Source organism: Chanodichthys erythropterus, chromosome 7 (assembly GCF_024489055.1).
Source record: "Chanodichthys erythropterus isolate Z2021 chromosome 7, ASM2448905v1, whole genome shotgun sequence".
NCBI classification, from domain to species: Eukaryota; Metazoa; Chordata; class Actinopteri; order Cypriniformes; family Xenocyprididae; genus Chanodichthys; species Chanodichthys erythropterus.
In genome coordinates this window covers 19247438-19268612 of record NC_090227.1, presented here as the reverse complement: position 1 = coordinate 19268612, position 21175 = coordinate 19247438, and the positions used below count along the sequence as shown (strand labels likewise).

Sequence of the window (21175 nt, the reverse complement as noted above, 5' to 3'; positions counted from 1 at the left end):
ATTTGGTAGCAACTGATGGTCAAGTCAAGTCAAGCCACCTTTATTTAAATAGCGCTTTTTACAATGCAGATTGTGTCAACGCAGCTTTACAGTGAAATTTGGTCAGCTAGCACACACTTTTTGCGACGGAACCCACAATTCAGTTCGGCAATGCATGACGTCACCCATTCAAAGTAAATGAGAAACGTTAAAGGGATAGTTCACCCAAAAATGAAAATTTGATGTTTATCTGCTTACCCCAAGATGTAGGTGACTTTATTTCTTCAGTAGAATGCAAATGATGGTTTTTAACTCCAACCGTTGCCGTCTGTCAGCCGTATAATGTGTGTCAATGGGAACTTCGTCTCTATGAGTAAATAAAACTTGCACTCACTGAAGTATAAGCATGAGACATCACTTCCATTGTCAGAGCATGATCAAACCTCACTAACCGAATGCTGAATGCAGGTGGACATAGTGGTGAACTTTCTCGCACAATCTGATCGTTTCGTGTCTTAGGACATCAATGTGATTTGGATTTGTCTATGCAAGTTTTATTTACTATATAGACAAAGTTCCCATTGACACACATTATACAGCTGACAGATGAAAACGTTTGGAGTTAAAAATCATCATTTGTGTTCTACTGAAGAAACAAAGTCACCTACATCTTGGATGCGCTGGGGGTAAGCAGATAAACATCAAATTTTCATTTTTGGGTGAACTATCCCTTTAACGCCGACACCCCGTGTGAATGCAGCGTTACTTTGAATGGGTGACATCATGCGTTGCCGAACTGAATTGTGGGTTCCGTTGCGTCGATTCACTCTAGAGATTTCTCACTTTTCAAGCGGCAACACAGATGTCAGCCAATCAGATCACAGAGGCTAGCCAATTGTTCATGCAACACTGGAAAGTAATGCGATTGGCTGTTGTCACTATGATGGCCATGTCAGCACAAGCTTCACACACACCCTCCGTCAAGTGATGATGCCGACGCTCCGTGTGAATGCAGCGAAGCTCAATCATGCTTGCTTGACGTGCAAGAACCAATGAGGTTCATTCTCATGTGTCATGCAGTATGTTCGAGTTTCTGCAAGAACCAGTGAGGTTTGTTCTCATATGTCTAGACAAATACAGTTGAGCTTCTGTTTATATTCACTGATCAATGTTTATATGTGATTAAAACATTTTTTTTTTAAATAATTTTTGAGTGAACTAACCCTTTAAAACATGGGCATTTAAAAAAATAAAAATAAAATAAAGAGTATACATTTTTAATTGTTTATTATATTGTTGTGGACAATGTGGGGGGCCTTGGAGTTCTAGAACTATGTTTGAAAAAGATAATGTTATTTTTAAAGTTTACACATTTTTTTGAAAACACAATTTAAGGTGTGAGTGTATGTTTGTGGTAGAATGTGCAGACAGAATGAGAGAGAAAGAAGGAGAGAAAGAATGGTGGGTGTAGGTTCATTTAAAAATGAGGACTTGCTGTGATTGTAAAGATCTAATACATATTTCATAACAGGGTCTGGGAGTCCTCCGCACCTTCCCCACGCAGTTCTCCCATCACAACGCCACAGGGTTCTAATTATCTCCCTGCATTCTGTTAAAACAGTCGCTGTTTCAGCTCCCTGTTAATCCCTGCCTCTGCTCTGCTGCCTTTAAACAAGACACTAATGACAATATGAGCATAGGCCAATTAGAGTATAAGCATTACGACAATTGCCTGAAGTCTTAATGCTCGAAGGCAGTAAACACAGCTCCTTTTGTTGATACCATTTTTTCTGTGCAATACTGCAGAAAAGCAAGAGACAATAACTTCTCTTAGACTTGGAAATGTATCTATTACACCACCAAAGGAGATGCTAAGCGAACATAAAGTGTTCCTGGGTCTTGAGATAATCATTAAAATGATTCATGACACTCTGCCCTTTTCTGTGTGAGAAAACTCATGAGCATTTTTTTTCCTCCAGAAAAAGTTTTGTTTCTAGAGGTATACGTTTTTCCTTTATTTGGTTACATTGTTTTGATTCTATTACAGTTGATAGTGGAATAAAACAGGATTTTTCAAGTATGTTTCTGTAAGAGGCAGTCCTTCTGGATTCAGCCACTAAGACATTTACATGAGTGAGTGCAGCCACTGGACTTAATTTAAAAGGAATAATTTATTCCCTTTGTTGAGCATGTAACTCACTCACTCTTCACTCACTCACATAAATAAATATTTTGTCATACATACATAGCCTATACAATGTTGTCAGATTCATACTTGTTTCAGTTATTGTCTTCTATGTTATATGATCACTGTTTGACTGCGTGTTCACTTTGTTGTTGTTGTTATTTGTCAATATTATGTAAAATGACCTTAGGTTCTTGAAAGGCGCTATATAAATAAAATGTATTATTATTATTATCTGTTGGCTGGTTTTGGGTTGCTTTTCTGCTTGTCAGACTGGGAGACTCATTAAAAATAGCTAAAACCAGCAAAATTAGGCTGGATTAAGCTGTTTTTTTTTTTTCTCGCTTCGATTGGGGAGAGTGAAAAACAAAACAAAACAAAACAACTCACAGAAGCGCCGCTTGGATTTTTGTTTTACAGCGCATGCGCAGCCAGCACCAATCGCATACCATAGCGTCAATATTAGTCGCCTGGTTCGTCATATGTGTACGACATTTAAGATATTTGAGAAAATAACGTTATGTTGGACGTAGTGATAAATGACAATCAGAGACATCTTTAACACTTATCATCTTTAAAGCGGCATCTGATTTGCAGCAGCTGCTCCGGTTCACATGATCACTGACCGGTGCTTTTAGTCCGGCGGCATGAGTCATGGGTATGGAAATAGACGCGGTCGGAGAGGAGGGGGTCGGCGGTTCGGAGACGGAGGGTCCAGGTGGGATGGAGGAGCTGGATCCAGTGGGGGTCTAGGATACCCTAGGAGCTCTGACTGGGACTCAAGGGAAGAGCAAGGACATGGAAGGGGACGAAAAGGAGGAGGAGGAGGAGGAGGAGGAGGAGGAAGAGGAAAACATCCACCCCATTTGAAGGGTCGAGAAATAGGACTGTGGTATGCCAAATGGGGCGGCATTAAAAGATCTGAGGCAGAGAGGAAATCTGTGAGTAGTGGACGGTTACAAAGTTGTCAGATTATTTGTTTATGAAATATAGTTGAATTATAGTACTTGGTAATGTGTTTTCTGAGCTGTATAAATCAGTGGCATAATATTGATGTTTTATTTAGGAAGTTTTATTAAGGGAGAATAAAATGTACACAAAATTTCAGAACTGAAATAAACACCTTTTTCTTATTAACCTTATGCGATTATGGCTGATTTCCACCACCACTTAGTCAAAGTCATTCTAAAAAGTAAAAGAAGTTGTAATTTAGTAATAAGAAATTCATCCTTGAGCAAATGTACCAAAACATTTGTTGGGTATCAATATAAAGTTTATGAGTGGTACTATTTTGTGCATAAAATTCAAAACAGTCTTAGAAAAAGTTTATTTGACAAATCAATATCTATATAATAATGCATATTTTAAGACTGAGAATGGTTGTTTCATTTTAGAGGGCTGTTGTTCAGATGGATGAGTCACGAGAGCAGCACATTACTCAGTTGCTGAATTCTGTCCAGAGAGATCCGGGCAGAGCCTCGCATCCCTCCACATCTCAGAGCTGGAGAGTGAAGGATGAGCCCAGCGGCCACAGGTACAAATGCAATATTGTACAATCAATATTGTACAATCAAGGGTCCACTTAGTTTTCCAGAATTATGCTTAACGAAATTTTGTCTACATTCCAGTTACTTTGACGGAGATGATCCTCCAGAACCTCAGAACATTGTGAAAGTGCCAAAAATTGAGCCTAAAGAGGAGAAACGGGAAGATGAGCTGGTAGCAAATGTGAAAGAGGACCTTAATGATACTGACCTGGAATACTTATTCCAGGATGTTGTGCGGACACCCTCCCTGGATGAGGAGCTCAAGAAAGATCAGGAGAAGAAAAAAGATAACGCTAGATACATTGATATGCTGGTGAGACAGACAGAAAAATATTTACTAAAACTTCATGTCAAAAAAAGAAATGCTCTTTTGCCCACAACTGTTTTAATGTGGCATTTCCTTTTTCAGAAATTCAGACAGAAGCTCCCTTCCTATGGTATGAGAGAGGTAAATGTAACCTTTTGTTATTCATATACAATTATATCACTGTAAAAAAAAAAAAAAAAAATCCTGTTATATATGGTAAAAACAAACAAACAAAAAAAACTTTCATCTGTGGTTGCCAGAAATTCACTGTAAAAAAATACTGTGGCAATGTTTCCAGTTTTACAGGATGTCTGTTTATTTTTAGAACTTATAACCATATATATCATTAAGTGATATAATGTTAACACTTTAACAAAATCTGCCTTTTTACCTTAAATGTACCGATAACTACCACAATAATACAGGTGGCACGATAGAAAGCCATATAATGAATGAATCAATGTTCATTGTAAGCGGTCTGTTCATAAAACATGGTCAAGACGGTGCACAGGGTCACACACGCAAAGACAAAAAAACATCAGGGCAGCACACATGATACTAGAATAATGCAATAAACATGAACTAAATAACATAAAATGTAGCACAAAACACACTGATGTACATAATGTATAACAAAAATAAGAAAGGACATAAGGATTTATTATAATGTAATCATATGTGATGTGTGAATCAGGGACTTCTGGGAATGTCCTTTTATTATATGGTAATTCATGGTTTTACTTGCTAAAACCATAAATTTTATTGTATTTTACAGTAAAATTACATGTGATGTTAAAGTGATTTACAGTTTTTCACCATATATGGTAAGGTAACTTGCATGTTTTTACTGTAACATTTTTACAGTATTTTTCTGTAAAAATTAGACTTTTTTTTTTTTTTTTTTTTACAGTGTATGAATGATGTGTTTACATCTCTTTTATTTTTTTATTTTTAATATGAAAAAGCATTTTAGTTAGCTGATCACCCAGTGAATGTTAATATTTTTAGTTCCCTCATGCCCCTTTCTGTCTTTGTCTTACTGTAGGAGCTCGTTAAACTGATCAGTGCTAATCAGGTACTGGTAATCAGTGGAGAGACAGGCTGTGGTAAGACCACCCAGGTCACTCAATTCATCCTTGATGACTTCATCCAGAGGGGCATGGGCTCTCTCTGCAGGGTGGTTTGCACACAGCCAAGGCGTATCAGTGCCATATCTGTAAGTACAAGAAACTGTCATTAGCATTTGCCTCAAACTTGTGGTTGTAGTGTAAAGTATTTCAAATGCGTTTAACAATGATAATGCCCAGGGCTCGATATTAAACTTTGTCATGTGCTTGTCCTTACAAGTAAACCGGTCATTCACATGTCTGAATAAAAAAAAGTTATTTGTCCAATTTTTGGTTGTGTAAACATAATTTATTCTGAAGTAATAATCTGCATATTTTTGATATTTAACCCATTGTGTTATTTACCTTTATAAAGGCCAGTTTTTTTAACATCATCAAATGCATCATCTTTCATGTCATATTCTTACAATTTGATTAATAAATTTCTTGATAATAAGACACTATTATCAAGAACTATTATCACATTATTATATTTAAAACATTAATCTCATAACATTATTTACTGCAGTTGTAAAATGTAAATTATTTAATTTGATTGGTAACAGCCCATCTGTTACCAATCAAATTAAATAATTTACATTTTACAACTGCAGTAAATAATGTTATGAGATTAATGTTTTAAATACATTTTTGAATATACAAATAAGTAATGCTGGGGAAAAAAACAATGATACCTTTTAAAGGATTAGTTCACTTTAAAATGAAAACTAAGCTTTACTCACCCTCAAGCCATCCTAGGTGTATATGGTTTTCTTCTTTCAGATGAACACAATCAGAGTTATATTAAAGCATTAGTTCACTTTGAAATTAAAATTACCCCAAGATTTTGCTCACCCTCAAGCCATTGTAGGTGTATTTGACCTTCTTATTTCTGATAACCAGAATCAGAGTTATATTAATAAATATCCCGCCACATCAGTTAAATTTTTTTTTATAAGTTGATTACAGAAGGCATAGGACGTAGTGTAAGTGTTTCGAACTGCGAGAGCCATTACACTTTCTTTGTAAGTTGAATACGGAAGGCAGTCTGGCGGAAGCTAGATATTTTACTTCGTAACTTGTTAAATATGGATATTTTTCTTACACAAACACATTGCTTCAGAGGGCCTTTTTTTAACTCCCCGGAGCCGTGTGGAGTATGTTTTGCTTTGAATAGATGCACTTTCATGAGCTTTATACTAGTGCTGCGAATCGATTAAAAAAAATAAAATAATAATAACTTGATTAATCATACATTTTTTCTGTGATTAATCGTAATTAAAATACTTAAGTTTTTATATGTTTTATATTCTATAATGTAATAATTTCACAGTTAATCTCCAAATTGAAACAACATAAAGAAACAACATGAAGATATTTTATATATAAGATATGTATAATTTAAATACTCGTTTAATGGCATCTTTTTATGAATGAAGGCCAGTATCACTTTTACTAATACTGTTACTGATGTTTCGATGAAATTGATTTTTCCCCCCAATTTTAAACATGAATTATATCCATTCAACATTACAGTGTAATTGAAAGCTATGATTTTTTTTTTTAAAACATTTATTAGGCTTCAAAAATATAACAATTTTAAATGTAGGTGAATTTAGAACAATCCTCACATAAACCCATAATAAATGTTATATTTACCTGTGCCCTTCCTACCTGACTAACAGATAGGAAAAATACAGAAATTGAATAAAGTTATCAAACAGTCTGCACTTTAATGCACTTAATCATTATTAAAGCTACAAAAGTTCTTTAGTCAAGAGCAGTGAGTAATTTTCTCTGTTACCTTTGTTCTTTCATTATCTTCAATGACAGACAGTATTGGCTACAGTCACTTTAAGCGCTGCTGCTTCTGACCATGACTCGGATCTCACACACATCCCATTTTCTCACAACTCTTTACTTTCGCTTAAGACTAACTAATTTAAGGCTGCTCTTATGAGGATACTCGACAAAACTACATTTTTGGCATTATTGTGTGTTGTTCTTCGTTCAAGCGTGACAGAGAACTTGATTCAGGCCGCCCATGTGCTTGATGCTGGCGCGCGTCTTTCTGTGCATCGTATGTGACAGGACATTCACTGATGTTTGCGTTCTCTTTTTCTCTTTTGGCGTGCTTAAATGCTTTAAAAGAATTTGCACGAATAAGAGCGTGATCATATATTGTAATGCTAAACAAAGGATGACAGAAAAAATGGATGCTCTGTTAATTGCGTTAAATATCTTTAACATGTTAAACTGGAAAAAATTAATCACATGCATTAATGTCTTAATGCTGACAGCACTACTTTTTACTTGTTGGTCCCATTCATTGCCATTATAAAGCTTGGATGTGTCAGGATATGTATTAGTATAATTCTGATTGAGTTCATCTGAAAGAAGAAAGTCATATACACCTAGGATGGCTTGATGATGAGTAAAGCTTGGGGTAATTTTCATTTTAAAGTGAACTAATCCTTTAATAAATATCCTGATGCATACTTTAGATTAGGGTCCAATTCTCACTATTAACTTACTATTAACTACAACATTTCCCTCAATAAACTCATAATTAGTGCTTATTAATAGTTATCAAGGTAGTTGTTAAGTTTAGGTATTGGGTAGGATTAAGGGATGAAGAATATGGTCAGCCAATATCCTAGTATAATGCATGCTAATAAGCAGCTAGTTAAAGGTGCAATAGGTGATTCTCTACAGAAACTTGTTTTTGTTATACTGGTTGAAAATCTCCTCATATCCAGATAGCAATCACTGTTAAATAGTCTACATGTATTTTTATAAATGTATATCATCTGTGGAAGGCGTAGGACAATAAAATGTTCATCCAATCTTTATATAGATCCAATTGAAATAATACGATATCCTAACTGCCTGTCAACATATGTTTTTACATACTCGCACACCCGGTTCGCGCAGACATCATACGTCATCAGCGTGTTTCATTCTGTGCAGAGTTTATAGAGACAGACCTCAGTCATTGAGTACCGCAAACAAACAGCAGACACCTTATACAGTCCTACTGAATCAAAACAACAATTTCATGCTGTGTTTACGCCATAACTATTGTAATTGAGAGATGGCAACCCATGAGCTGTTCACGTCCTCAGACACGTAATTATGCATTACCATGTCAACAGTATGAACACCGAAATGAATCTGCAGCAGTCAGGTACAAGAACTCTAAGTTGTCTACGTTCATTAGGGCCCAAGCGAAAATTCGCGCAGGGCCCTCTTGTTCTTCTAAGGATTATTAGGGCCCAAGCGAATTAAGCGCGCAGGGCCCTCTTGTTCTTCTAAGGATTATTAGGGCCCAAGCGAAAATTCGCGCAGGGCCCTCTTGTTCTTCTAAGGATTATTATTATTATTTTTTTTTTTTTTTTTTTTTTTTTTTTTCCGTCTTCCGGGGCTTTTTGGGGGCCTTAACATGCTCAAAAACTCTTGAAAATTGGCACACACATTGGAATCCGCGGCCATTAGGACGCCGGAGAGGCTGGTACCCGGGCGTGGCAGGGGGGCTCGACAGCGCCCCCTTGAAAAAAGTCTGAAAATTTGGTCCATATATTAAACATGCTTGCACGTATTAGTATGAAACTCGGTACACATATAGACCTCATCGGGCCGAACAACTTTCACGCTCTAAGTTAATCGCCACGCCAACAGGAAGTCAGCTATTAAGGGTTGTTTGAAAAACGCATGCTCTGGAATTTGATATACTCCTCCTAGACGATTAATCCGATCGCCACCAAACTCGGTCAGCATGAAGTCAAGACACTGATGATTAAAAATTGCCAGGGGATTTTTGATATCTCGAACGGTTTGGCCGTGGCGAGGCAACGAATTTATGGCGAGAAAAAGGAAACAGGAAATGTGTTATAACGTCTTAATACATATATTGATCTTTATGAAACTTCACGAGTGTGTTCGTTATAGGAGTCTGATCACATGGATGTGACTATTGTGAGTCAAAGTTATAGCGCCACCAACTGGCAGCAGGAAGTGTATCACTTTTTGAAATGTTTTGAGATCACCCTCTTATTTTTACCTGATTTGCTTCAAACTTCATCAGTGTAATGTCAATACACAGCAGATGTAGACCTATGACAGGATTTTTGATATTTGAAATATTGTTGCCATGGCAACAGGTCAAACTGTAATAATATTCTTGAGTGTTTTTGAGGCTCTTAACATGCTTCAAATTGCATGAAACTCGACACACACATCAATATTGTCAACCAGTAGACATGGACAAAGCCATAGAAATGGGCGTGGTGGAGGGGCTCAGTAGCGCCACCTTTTGACAAAAGTGGGGGGGTTAGTTTTTCCTACAGTCACCAAACTCGGTACACATATTATTCTCATCAAGCCGGACAATTTTCTAATTTACATTCATTAGCTCCGACCAACAGGAAGTCAGCTATTTTGGTTTGAATGTTAATTTTTTGAAAAAACAGGCTATGAATTTTATACTACTACTCCTACAGGGTTTATCCAATTTACACCAAGCTTTTTTAACTTGTTGCGAACACATTGAAGTTGTTTGATTGCAAACGGATTTTGGATATCTCAAACGGTTTGGCCGTGGCGAGGCAACGAATTTATGGCAAGAAAAGGGAAACAATGTGTTATAACTTCTGCATACATTAATTGATTTTGATGAAACTTTGGCTTAGTCTTCGTTGTACAAGGCTGATCACATGGATTTGACTATTGTGATTCAAAGTCATAGCGCCACCAACTGGAAGCAGAAAATGTCACTTTCAGCATACATTGAGATCACCCTCTTATTTTTACCTGATTTGCTTCAAAATTCATCAGAATAATGTTAAAACTTGGCACATGTAATCCTTTGAAAATGGGCAGGGAGGAGGGGCTCTATAACGGCACCTTGTAGTGCAGTAAATGTGGAGTGAATTTGACATAGTCCTTTGATGTTTAACCGTTTTAAGTGCCTATTGCCCGCTGTGCACAGTTGCCCTGAAGCCACCGGGGTGGCGGTGCCACCGGGCTTGGGCCCGCCATCGCTGCTCGCAGCTATATTTATTATTAGGGCCCAAGCGAAAATTCGCGCAGGGCCCTCTTGTTCTTCTAAGGATTATTAGGGCCCAAGCGAAAATTCGCGCAGGGCCCTCTTGTTCTTCTAAGGATTATTATTATTATTATTTTTTTTTTTTTTTTTTTTCCGTCTTCCGGGGCTTTTTGGGGGCCTTAACATGCTCAAAAACTCTTGAAAATTGGCACACACATTGGAATCCGCGGCCATTAGGACGCCGGAGAGGCTGGTACCCGGGCGTGGCAGGGGGGCTCGACAGCGCCCCCTTGAAAAAAGTCTGAAAATTTGGTCCATATATTAAACATGCTTGCACGTATTAGTATGAAACTCGGTACACATATAGACCTCATCGGGCCGAACAACTTTCGCGCTCTAAGTTAATCGCCACGCCAACAGGAAGTCAGCTATTAAGGGTTGTTTGAAAAATGCATGCTCTGGAATTTGATATACTCCTCCTAGACGATTAATCCGATCGCCACCAAACTCGGTCAGCATGAAGTCAAGACACTGATGATTAAAAATTGCCAGGGGATTTTTGATATCTCGAACGGTTTGGCCGTGGCGAGGCAACGAATTTATGGCGAGAAAAAGGAAACAGGAAATGTGTTATAACGTCTTAATACATATATTGATCTTTATGAAACTTCACGAGTGTGTTCGTTATAGGAGTCTGATCACATGGATGTGACTATTGTGAGTCAAAGTTATAGCGCCACCAACTGGCAGCAGGAAGTGTATCACTTTTTGAAATGTTTTGAGATCACCCTCTTATTTTTACCTGATTTGCTTCAAACTTCATCAGTGTAATGTCAATACACAGCAGATGTAGACCTATGACAGGATTTTTGATATTTGAAATATTGTTGCCATGGCAACAGGTCAAACTGTAATAATATTCTTGAGTGTTTTTGAGGCTCTTAACATGCTTCAAATTGCATGAAACTCGACACACACATCAATATTGTCAACCAGTAGACATGGACAAAGCCATAGAAATGGGCGTGGTGGAGGGGCTCAGTAGCGCCACCTTTTGACAAAAGTGGGGGTTAGTTTTTCCTACAGTCACCAAACTCGGTACACATATTATTCTCATCAAGCCGGACAATTTTCTAATTTACATTCATTAGCTCCGACCAACAGGAAGTCAGCTATTTTGGTTTGAATGTTAATTTTTTGAAAAAACAGGCTATGAATTTTATACTACTACTCCTACAGGGTTTATCCAATTTACACCAAGCTTTTTTAACTTGTTGCGAACACATTGAAGTTGTTTAATTGCAAACGGATTTTGGATATCTCAAACGGTTTGGCCGTGGCGAGGCAACGAATTTATGGCGAGAAAAGGGAAACAGGAAATGTGTTATAACTTCTGCATACATTGATTGATGTTTATGAAACTTCAGGAGTGTGTTGGTTGTAGTAGTCTGACTCACAATAGTTACATCCATGTGATCAAAGTTATAGCGCCACCAAATGGCAGCAAGAAGTGTATCACTTTTAAAATGTTTTGAGATCACCCTCTTATTTTTACCTGATTTGCTTCAAACTTCATCAGTGTAATGTCAATACACAGCAGATGTAGACCTATGACAGGATTTTTGATATTTGAAATATTGTTGCCATGGCAACAGGTCAAACTGTAATAATATTCTTGAGTGTTTTTGAGGCTCTTAACATGCTTCAAATTGCATGAAACTCGACACACACATCAATATTGTCAACCAGTAGACATGGACAAAGCCATAGAAATGGGCGTGGTGGAGGGGCTCAGTAGCGCCACCTTTTGACAAAAGTGGGGGGGTTAGTTTTTCCTACAGTCACCAAACTCGGTACACATATTATTCTCATCAAGCCGGACAATTTTCTAATTTACATTCATTAGCTCCGACCAACAGGAAGTCAGCTATTTTGGTTTGAATGTTAATTTTTTGAAAAAACAGGCTATGAATTTTATACTACTACTCCTACAGGGTTTATCCAATTTACACCAAGCTTTTTTTAACTTGTTGCTAACACATTGAAGTTGTTTAATTGCAAACGGATTTTGGATATCTCAAACGGTTTGGCCGTGGCGAGGCAACGAATTTATGGCAAGAAAAGGGAAACAAAGTGTTATAACTTCTGCATACATTAATTGATTTTGATGAAACTTTGGCTTAGTCTTCGTTGTACAAGGCTGATCACATGGATTTGACTATTGTGATTCAAAGTCATAGCGCCACCAACTGGAAGCAGAAAATGTGTCACTTTCAGCATACATTGAGATCACCCTCTTATTTTTACCTGATTTGCTTCAAAATTCATCAGAATAATGTTAAAACTTGGCACATGTAATCCTTTGAAAATGGGCAGGGAGGAGGGGCTCTATAACGGCACCTTGTAGTGCAGTAAATGTGGAGTGAATTTGACATAGTCCTTTGTTTAACCGTTTTAAGTGCCTATTGCCCGCTGTGCACAGTTGCCCTGAAGCCACCGGGGTGGCGGTGCCACCGGGCTTGGGCCCGCCATCGCTGCTCGCAGCTATATTTATTATTATTTTTTTTTTTTTTTTTTTCCGTCTTCCGGGGCTTTTTGGGGGCCTTAACATGCTCAAAAACTCTTGAAAATTGGCACACACATTGGAATCCGCGGCCATTAGGACGCCGGAGAGGCTGGTACCCGGGCGTGGCAGGGGGGCTCGACAGCGCCCCCTTGAAAAAGTCTGAAAATTTGGTCCATATATTAAACATGCTTGCACGTATTAGTATGAAACTCGGTACACATATAGACCTCATCGGGCCGAACAACTTTCGCGCTCTAAGTTAATCGCCACGCCAACAGGAAGTCAGCTATTAAGGGTTGTTTGAAAAACGCATGCTCTGGAATTTGATATACTCCTCCTAGACGATTAATCCGATCGCCACCAAACTCGGTCAGCATGAAGTCAAGACACTGATGATTAAAAATTGCCAGGGGATTTTTGATATCTCGAACGGTTTGGCCGTGGCGAGGCAACGAATTTATGGCGAGAAAAAGGAAACAGGAAATGTGTTATAACGTCTTAATACATATATTGATCTTTATGAAACTTCACGAGTGTGTTCGTTATAGGAGTCTGATCACATGGATGTGACTATTGTGAGTCAAAGTTATAGCGCCACCAACTGGCAGCAGGAAGTGTATCACTTTTTGAAATGTTTTGAGATCACCCTCTTATTTTTACCTGATTTGCTTCAAACTTCATCAGTGTAATGTCAATACACAGCAGATGTAGACCTATGACAGGATTTTTGATATTTGAAATATTGTTGCCATGGCAACAGGTCAAACTGTAATAATATTCTTGAGTGTTTTTGAGGCTCTTAACATGCTTCAAATTGCATGAAACTCGACACACACATCAATATTGTCAACCAGTAGACATGGACAAAGCCATAGAAATGGGCGTGGTGGAGGGGCTCAGTAGCGCCACCTTTTGACAAAAGTGGGGGTTAGTTTTTCCTACAGTCACCAAACTCGGTACACATATTATTCTCATCAAGCCGGACAATTTTCTAATTTACATTCATTAGCTCCGACCAACAGGAAGTCAGCTATTTTGGTTTGAATGTTAATTTTTTGAAAAAACAGGCTATGAATTTTATACTACTACTCCTACAGGGTTTATACAATTTACACCAAGCTTATTTTAACTTGTTGCGAACACATTGAAGTTGTTTAATTGCAAAAGGATTTTGGATATCTCAAACGGTTTGGCCGTGGCGAGGCAACGAATTTATGGCGAGAAAAGGGAAACAGGAAATGTGTTATAACTTCTGCATACATTGATTGATGTTTATGAAACTTCAGGAGTGTGTTGGTTGTAGTAGTCTGATCACATGGATGTAACTATTGTGAGTCAAAGTTATAGCGCCACCAAATGGCAGCAAGAAGTGTATCACTTTTAAAATGCTTTGAGATCACCCTCTTATTTTTACCTGATTTGCTTCAAACTTCATCAGTGTAATGTCAATACACAGCAGATGTAGACCTATGACAGGATTTTTGATATTTGAAATATTGTTGCCATGGCAACAGGTCAAACTGTAATAATATTCTTGAGTGTTTTTGAGGCTCTTAACATGCTTCAAATTGCATGAAACTCGACACACACATCAATATTGTCAACCAGTTGTAGCAAATTAGCTCAAAATAAATATGAATAATTAATCATAACTAGTTATAATTAATTATTAATATTTTAATCAGTCAATAAAATTAACTTAATGTAATAAAATTAATATTACAATCAATTAACCTGTTGTTCAATGAACACACAGTGTTAATTGTTTATTAACTAAGAAATGTTCATTTCCAGGTTATAGGAAATAACAATCTTATTCTACTAAAAGCCTGTAGTCAGGACCGACATGAATAGGGACTCCCGTACATGAGCGCAAAACACGGACAACCTTACGTGTGACATGAACAAGACTTTATTAACTAGACTAAACACTTAAACTACTCTAACATTCACACACATACATGCATACAGTTTACCAAGAGAGAGAGAGAAAGCAGAGTACAGGAAGCAAGAAGTTACAGCATTGTTGGACATTCAGCAGATCAACAGCCTTGAGCAAACCATCAGTTTAGTTTTAACAGGCCCTTCTTTAAAAGGGGTAAGGATACTCAATGTATCCGATAATGAGACTAAGTTTGATACTTGCATGTCTCTCCAAGTTGAATTAAAACTGTCCTGATGCAATTTGTGGAGGCTCCTGTTGAATCTTTGCTGATATTTTCTTGACGAAAGAGAACCGGCTGGATTCAGAGGATCTTTGGTGAATGGAAGGTCTAGGCCGAGGCCTGGCACAAGCTTGGGGTTCCTTAGAAGCTTCTAGCTTCTTAAAGCATCATCTTGACGTCAGCATTCATCAGTAAAAGAGAAGAAGAGGAGGAAGAGCAGGAAGAGAGGGGGTTCCTTGTGATCAGTGAATATAAGGGGTGAAGATGTCACACCCTCTTGAGGTGTCTGAGCCAATAAGGAGTTCCCCTTTCAGAGGGAAGTTTTACGAGTCTTTGTTCTGTAGCAAGATATTAGCATAAGACACTGGATTGGATGAATGAGAGAATAACCTTCTAGATTCTTATAATACTAATGTGTCACAGAGTTAGTAACATGTGACATAAATTACCAAATAGGAAATGAAAGTTGGGGTCCGTAGATACCAAGCATGCTGCCAATGTGATCTCAGTTAACTATACATTTGCAACTATGGAACATTAATACCAAAATAGTTCAAAAGAGAGAATTAATACATAGAATAAAGCCTATAAAAGGAAAGTCATGACATGGGAAACTTGGATACATGTTTATACATTTCCCAAGTGGTTATATAGAGAATACATAGGATTAAGAGAGTTTATTTGTCCTTCTCAGGAAGAATGAGTCACTAGTCTCTCCAGAATTCTTCTGGATCATAAAAGTACCATATAACTGTAACAGGACACCTAGGTTGGCCTGTGTGCTAGCAACATTGGGATGCTGGTTACAGTTTTAGGGGGATGAGTTCAGAGAACTTTGATAGGGAGAGTGAGTTTATGGGTAATTCATTAAATACAATGAATAATTGTGTGGCTGATTGGTCCAGACTTTACATCACCCCAATAGGTCGTTGTTGTTCTTTCTATGGACACCAGCGAGCGACGTTGAAGGTGTAGAAAGATCAGACACACCACTGGCACACAAGGCTGGAAGGCTGTGATGGGCTCTGGTTGTATGTGTCTCCTGGAGTGGTCATCGTTCCATTGCGGTTGATGTAGACAGTAGACAAGCTCAGGTCTCTGAGCTGGTGTTGTGTGAGTGGTCAGAAGCTTGTACTGCTGAGTACTCCTCAGGTAAGAACTGTTCAAGGAGCTATCTTACTAGCGTTAGAAGCTCCTGCAGGTCCGATGCAGGCGTGTCCAGTCGTCCTTGGGCTGCCTGCTGTTGGAGATCCTGCTGTGTCTGCAGGGAGAGGATGCTCCCATCCCTGGCTTCTCCCTGTGGTAGGTCTGGTACCTGGGTCTGTCTGAATTAATCCTTCTCCTTCTGCAGCTGCAGAGGATTTCAGGAAAATGGCTGATAAGGTGTCAAGCAGAAGGCTTTGGCCTCCCCCTCTGTACCTCTGTGCTTGGCTGGGGGAGGTTCTTCTGCTGACTCCATGCGGTGAAGTGAGACGTTTCTCCTGCAGTGGTTCTGTTTGCTGCAGGTAAGAGAGTCTCAGTTCTCTTTTCTTCTGTGTCTCTATTCTGTCAGGTCCTTGTGTCTGTCCCGAGCCTCCATCTCTAGCTGGTCTATGTGGCTTTTAGCATGCATCAGCTCCTTGTGAGTCTCTGTGATCTGGAGTTTGAGGTTGTCCACCTCCTGTTTCAAAACAGCGAGGATGTGGGCCAAGAAAAAGTTGACTTCAGTCAGATCATTGTGATCACACCTCTGGTTTGAGTCATCTGCCTTTACTTCTCTTCCATCTTTGTCCAGTTGCTTTTGGCTCTGGTGCCGTAATTGCCCAGCAGCACTGGTTAGGAGGGTGTTCCTCACGACACATAGCCAGTCCTTTTGGTCTGCCATCTGGGCAGTTAGGCTGAGCATCTGCAACATTTAGGCACGCTTGTGGTGAGAGTAAGGGCAAGAGACTACTGCAAGATCAAACAGAATTTAGGGCTAAAGGCACAGTGAGCAGCCAGGTGTATAAAATACAGCTAGCTTTAATAAATGACTTAAGATGGTTCTTGTGGTCAGATTATTTCTTAGTATTTCTTACTGATGGCTCACAACAGGCTTGACCTCCGAACAAATGGAAAAGAGAAAGAGAGAGGAAGAGGAGAGCTTTCCTATTAGATTGTGCTTATTAGTGGTGCTCAAAATTATGCCATAGCAATCATTCGGATTCCTTTGTAACTGGCTCATAAAATTGAAGCAACTGTTGTAAATAAACAAAATCAAGAAGGAGAGTATGTCTAGTTGCTTGTGGTTATATTGGGAAATTAAACCACACAAGACTAAACAGGAAAATGTAAATAAATCACATAGATGAAAGAAATACTAGTAAAAACAAATAGCTGACTGCTATTATAATTAAAATCAATAAAATATTTAAAGAAGTGATTAAAACAGCAGAATGACCTGGTATTGGGAATAGTCAATATCACTAGTGATTAACAATTAGATTAGCTTTGGAAATCACTCTATAGTTGGTCACAGCTGCAGCGTGTTCAGGACCACACCATGTGTGTGTCCCTCCCAGAAGTTTAGTCAACGTGTTATTGAAATATCTCAATAAATCCTAGAATTCTTCTTTAGTTAAACAGTTTACATGTAATTAAATTTAGATTTAATCACCCTAGTAACTGCAGATTTAGCTGAACAGTGTTCAGGGAGAAATGCACCTAAGTGCAGGTGAAATTAGCTGAGAAGAATTAAAGGTAAGGAAAGAAAGAAATCAGAAAACCAGGAATGTGGTTAAGGGAAATTGGTTTAGATCAGTTCACACTGCATACACACAAGCTATAGTTAAAGGCTTCACGTAAATGATGCTAACCACTAACTGTAGAAGCTATTAGTTAGCTTAGCCTGAGGTGCAGGGCTGCTAGGTGAGGTTAGCTTAGCCACCTAGCCTGGTTTGTTTACAATATGGCATCACAGGGTGATGAGTTAGCACTTCCTGTGACAAGTCGTTGTCATGGGAACCAATGCACATTTGGGCAATTCAAACAGTTTATTGAGACTGTCTGCTCATTTCAAACAAGTTACGTATAGAGTTAAAATGTGACGCTTATACTTTCAGATTTTCAAAAACTTGATATTACATTCAGTAAAATGCAAATATGTTTTGGCATTTGCAAATTTTACTCATGTAAACTCTTCTCTCTACTTTAAACAACGTCTTGTACTTGTTTAAAGGGTAATTACACAGTTTGCTGTAAGTCAAAGCTTGTTTAAGCATATATAGTTAAGTCCGTCTTGTGCATGAATACTGATATTCCTTTCAGCGAGTGAAACACAGTTTTGGTCAAAAGATAGCTATGCTTGTAGGTGCAGGCAAAGTTTAGATGAATGACATCAATCTTAACTATAACAGGGGAGCATTACCCAAATCTACATTTATATAACACTGTACTGAGATTCATTCATCAGAAACAGGTTAAGCAATACTGCAATTGGTATTTCTCCAACCAAAGCAGAATAATCAATTCTGGTACAGTTTACATGCCGCTGAGCTGAGATTCCTTCGTCAACACAGGCTTACGCTCTAATACTGAGATTAGGATTTCTTCGCTAAAATCAGATTAACTTTACACTGATACCATTTGAACATATGCTAAAATGTGTCAAGAGTAGACTCTTTCAGTTACAGTAGAGATGTCAATTCAAGCCATCACTTTATCAGCATCTAACAAGCCAGCAATTAGTGACCAAAATGCGCATCGTCTGACATATTCTGACTGGAATTATCAAATGCACACTTTTAAATTGACAGTGGTTTAAGCTCATAATCTTTGTTTATTCATGCCTGCATTCTCCACCATTTGTAGCAAATTAGCTCAAAATAAATATGAATAATTAATCATAACTAGTTATAATTAATTATTAATATTTTAATCAGTCAATAAAATTAACTTAATGTAATAAAATTAATATTACAATCAATTAACCTGTTGTTCAATGAACACACAGTGTTAATTGTTTATTAACTAAGAAATGTTCATTTCCAGGTTATGGGAAATAACAATCTTATTCTACTAAAAGCCTGTAGTCAGGACCGACATGAATAGGGACTCCCGTACATGAGCGCAAAACACGGACAACCTTACGTGTGACATGAACAAGACTTTATTAACTAGACTAAACACTTAAACTACTCTAACATTCACACACATACATGCATACAGTTTACCAAGAGAGAGAGAGAAAGCAGAGTACAGGAAGCAAGAAGTTACAGCATTGTTGGACATTCAGCAGATCAACAGCCTTGAGCAAACCATCAGTTTAGTTTTAACAGGCCCTTCTTTAAAAGGGGTAAGGATACTCAATGTATCCGATAATGAGACTAAGTTTGATACTTGCATGTCTCTCCAAGTTGAATTAAAACTGTCCTGATGCAATTTGTGGAGGCTCCCGTTGAATCTTTGCTGATATTTTCTTGACGAAAGAGAACCGGCTGGATTCAGAGGATCTTTGGTGAATGGAAGGTCTAGGCCGAGGCCTGGCACAAGCTTGGGGTTCCTTAGAAGCTTCTAGCTTCTTAAAGCATCATCTTGACGTCAGCATTCATCAGTAAAAGAGAAGAAGAGGAGGAAGAGCAGGAAGAGAGGGGGTTCCTTGTGATCAGTGAATATAAGGGGTGAAGATGTCACACCCTCTTGAGGTGTCTGAGCCAATAAGGAGTTCCCCTTTCAGAGGGAAGTTTTACGAGTCTTTGTTCTGTAGCAAGATATTAGCATAAGACACTGGATTGGATGAATGAGAGAATAACCTTCTAGATTCTTATAATACTAATGTGTCACAGAGTTAGTAACGTGACATAAATTACCAAATAGGAAATGAAAGTTGGGGTCCGTAGATACCAAGCATGCTGCCAATGTGATCTCAGTTAACTATACATTTGCAACTATGGAACATTAATACCAAAATAGTTCAAAAGAGAGAATTAATACATAGAATAAAGCCTATAAAAGGAAAGTCATGACATGGGAAACTTGGATACATGTTTATACATTTCCCAAGTGGTTATATAGAGAATACATAGGATTAAGAGAGTTTATTTGTCCTTCTCAGGAAGAATGAGTCACTAGTCTCTCCAGAATTCTTCTGGATCATAAAAGTACCATATAACTGTAACAGGACACCTAGGTTGGCCTGTGTGCTAGCAACATTGGGATGCTGGTTACAGTTTTAGGGGGATGAGTTCAGAGAACTTTGATAGGGAGAGTGAGTTTATGGGTAATTCATTAAATACAATGAATAATTGTGTGGCTGATTGGTCCAGACGTTACACAGTAGACATGGACAAAGCCATAGAAATGGGCGTGGTGGAGGGGCTCAGTAGCGCCACCTTTTGACAAAAGTGGGGGGGTTAGTTTTTCCTACAGTCACCAAACTCGGTACACATATTATTCTCATCAAGCCGGACAATTTTCTAATTTACATTCATTAGCTCCGACCAACAGGAAGTCAGCTATTTTGGTTTGAATGTTAATTTTTTTAAAAAACAGGCTATGAATTTTATACTACTACTCCTACAGGGTTTATCCAATTTACACCAAGCTTTTTTTAACTTGTTGATAACACATTGAAGTTGTTTAATTGCAAACGGATTTTGGATATCTCAAACGGTTTGGCCGTGGCGAGGCAACGAATTTATGGCAAGAAAAGGGAAACAAAGTGTTATAACTTCTGCATACATTAATTGATTTTGATGAAACTTTGGCTTAGTCTTCGTTGTACAAGGCTGATCACATGGATTTGACTATTGTGATTCAAAGTCATAGCGCCACCAACTGGAAGCAGAAAATGTGTCACTTTCAGCATACATTGAGATCACCCTCTTATTTTTACCTGATTTGCTTCAAAATTCATCAGAATAATGTTAAAACTTGGCACATGTAATCCTTTGAAAATGGGCAGGGAGGAGGGGCTCTATAACGGCACCTTGTAGTGCAGTAAATGTGGAGTGAATTTGACATAGTCCTTTGATGTTTAACCGTTTTAAGTGCCTATTGCCCGCTGTGCACAGTTGCCCTGAAGCCACCGGGGTGGCGGTGCCACCGGGCTTGGGCCCGCCATCGCTGCTCGCAGCTATATTTATTATTATTTTTATTTATTTTTTTTGTTCGTCTTCCGGGGCTTTTTGGGGGCCTTAACATGCTCAAAAACTCTTGAAAATTGGCACACACATTGGAATCCGCGGCCATTAGGACGCCGGAGAGGCTGGTACCCGGGCGTGGCAGGGGGGCTCGACAGCGCCCCCTTGAAAAAAGTCT

The 21175-nt window shown here is 38.4% G+C and overlaps 1 protein-coding gene across 2 annotated transcripts in view; it reads left to right on the top strand.

The window, feature by feature from the left end:
- The first annotated feature begins 2625 nt into the window (after nucleotides 1-2625).
- dhx36 (DEAH (Asp-Glu-Ala-His) box polypeptide 36) overlaps nucleotides 2626-21175 on the top strand; it is a 64917-nt gene continuing 46367 nt past the window's right edge. For both annotated transcript variants that reach the window (XR_010895484.1, XM_067389855.1), the window contains exons 1-5: nucleotides 2626-3105; nucleotides 3559-3698; nucleotides 3793-4024; nucleotides 4121-4159; nucleotides 5064-5234. Coding sequence is in view for 1 of the 2 variants with exons in the window: in XM_067389855.1 (XP_067245956.1) it covers nucleotides 2812-3105; nucleotides 3559-3698; nucleotides 3793-4024; nucleotides 4121-4159; nucleotides 5064-5234 (876 nt within the window). In the remaining variant the exon portion in view is untranslated. The remainder of the gene's footprint in view (nucleotides 3106-3558; nucleotides 3699-3792; nucleotides 4025-4120; nucleotides 4160-5063; nucleotides 5235-21175) is intronic.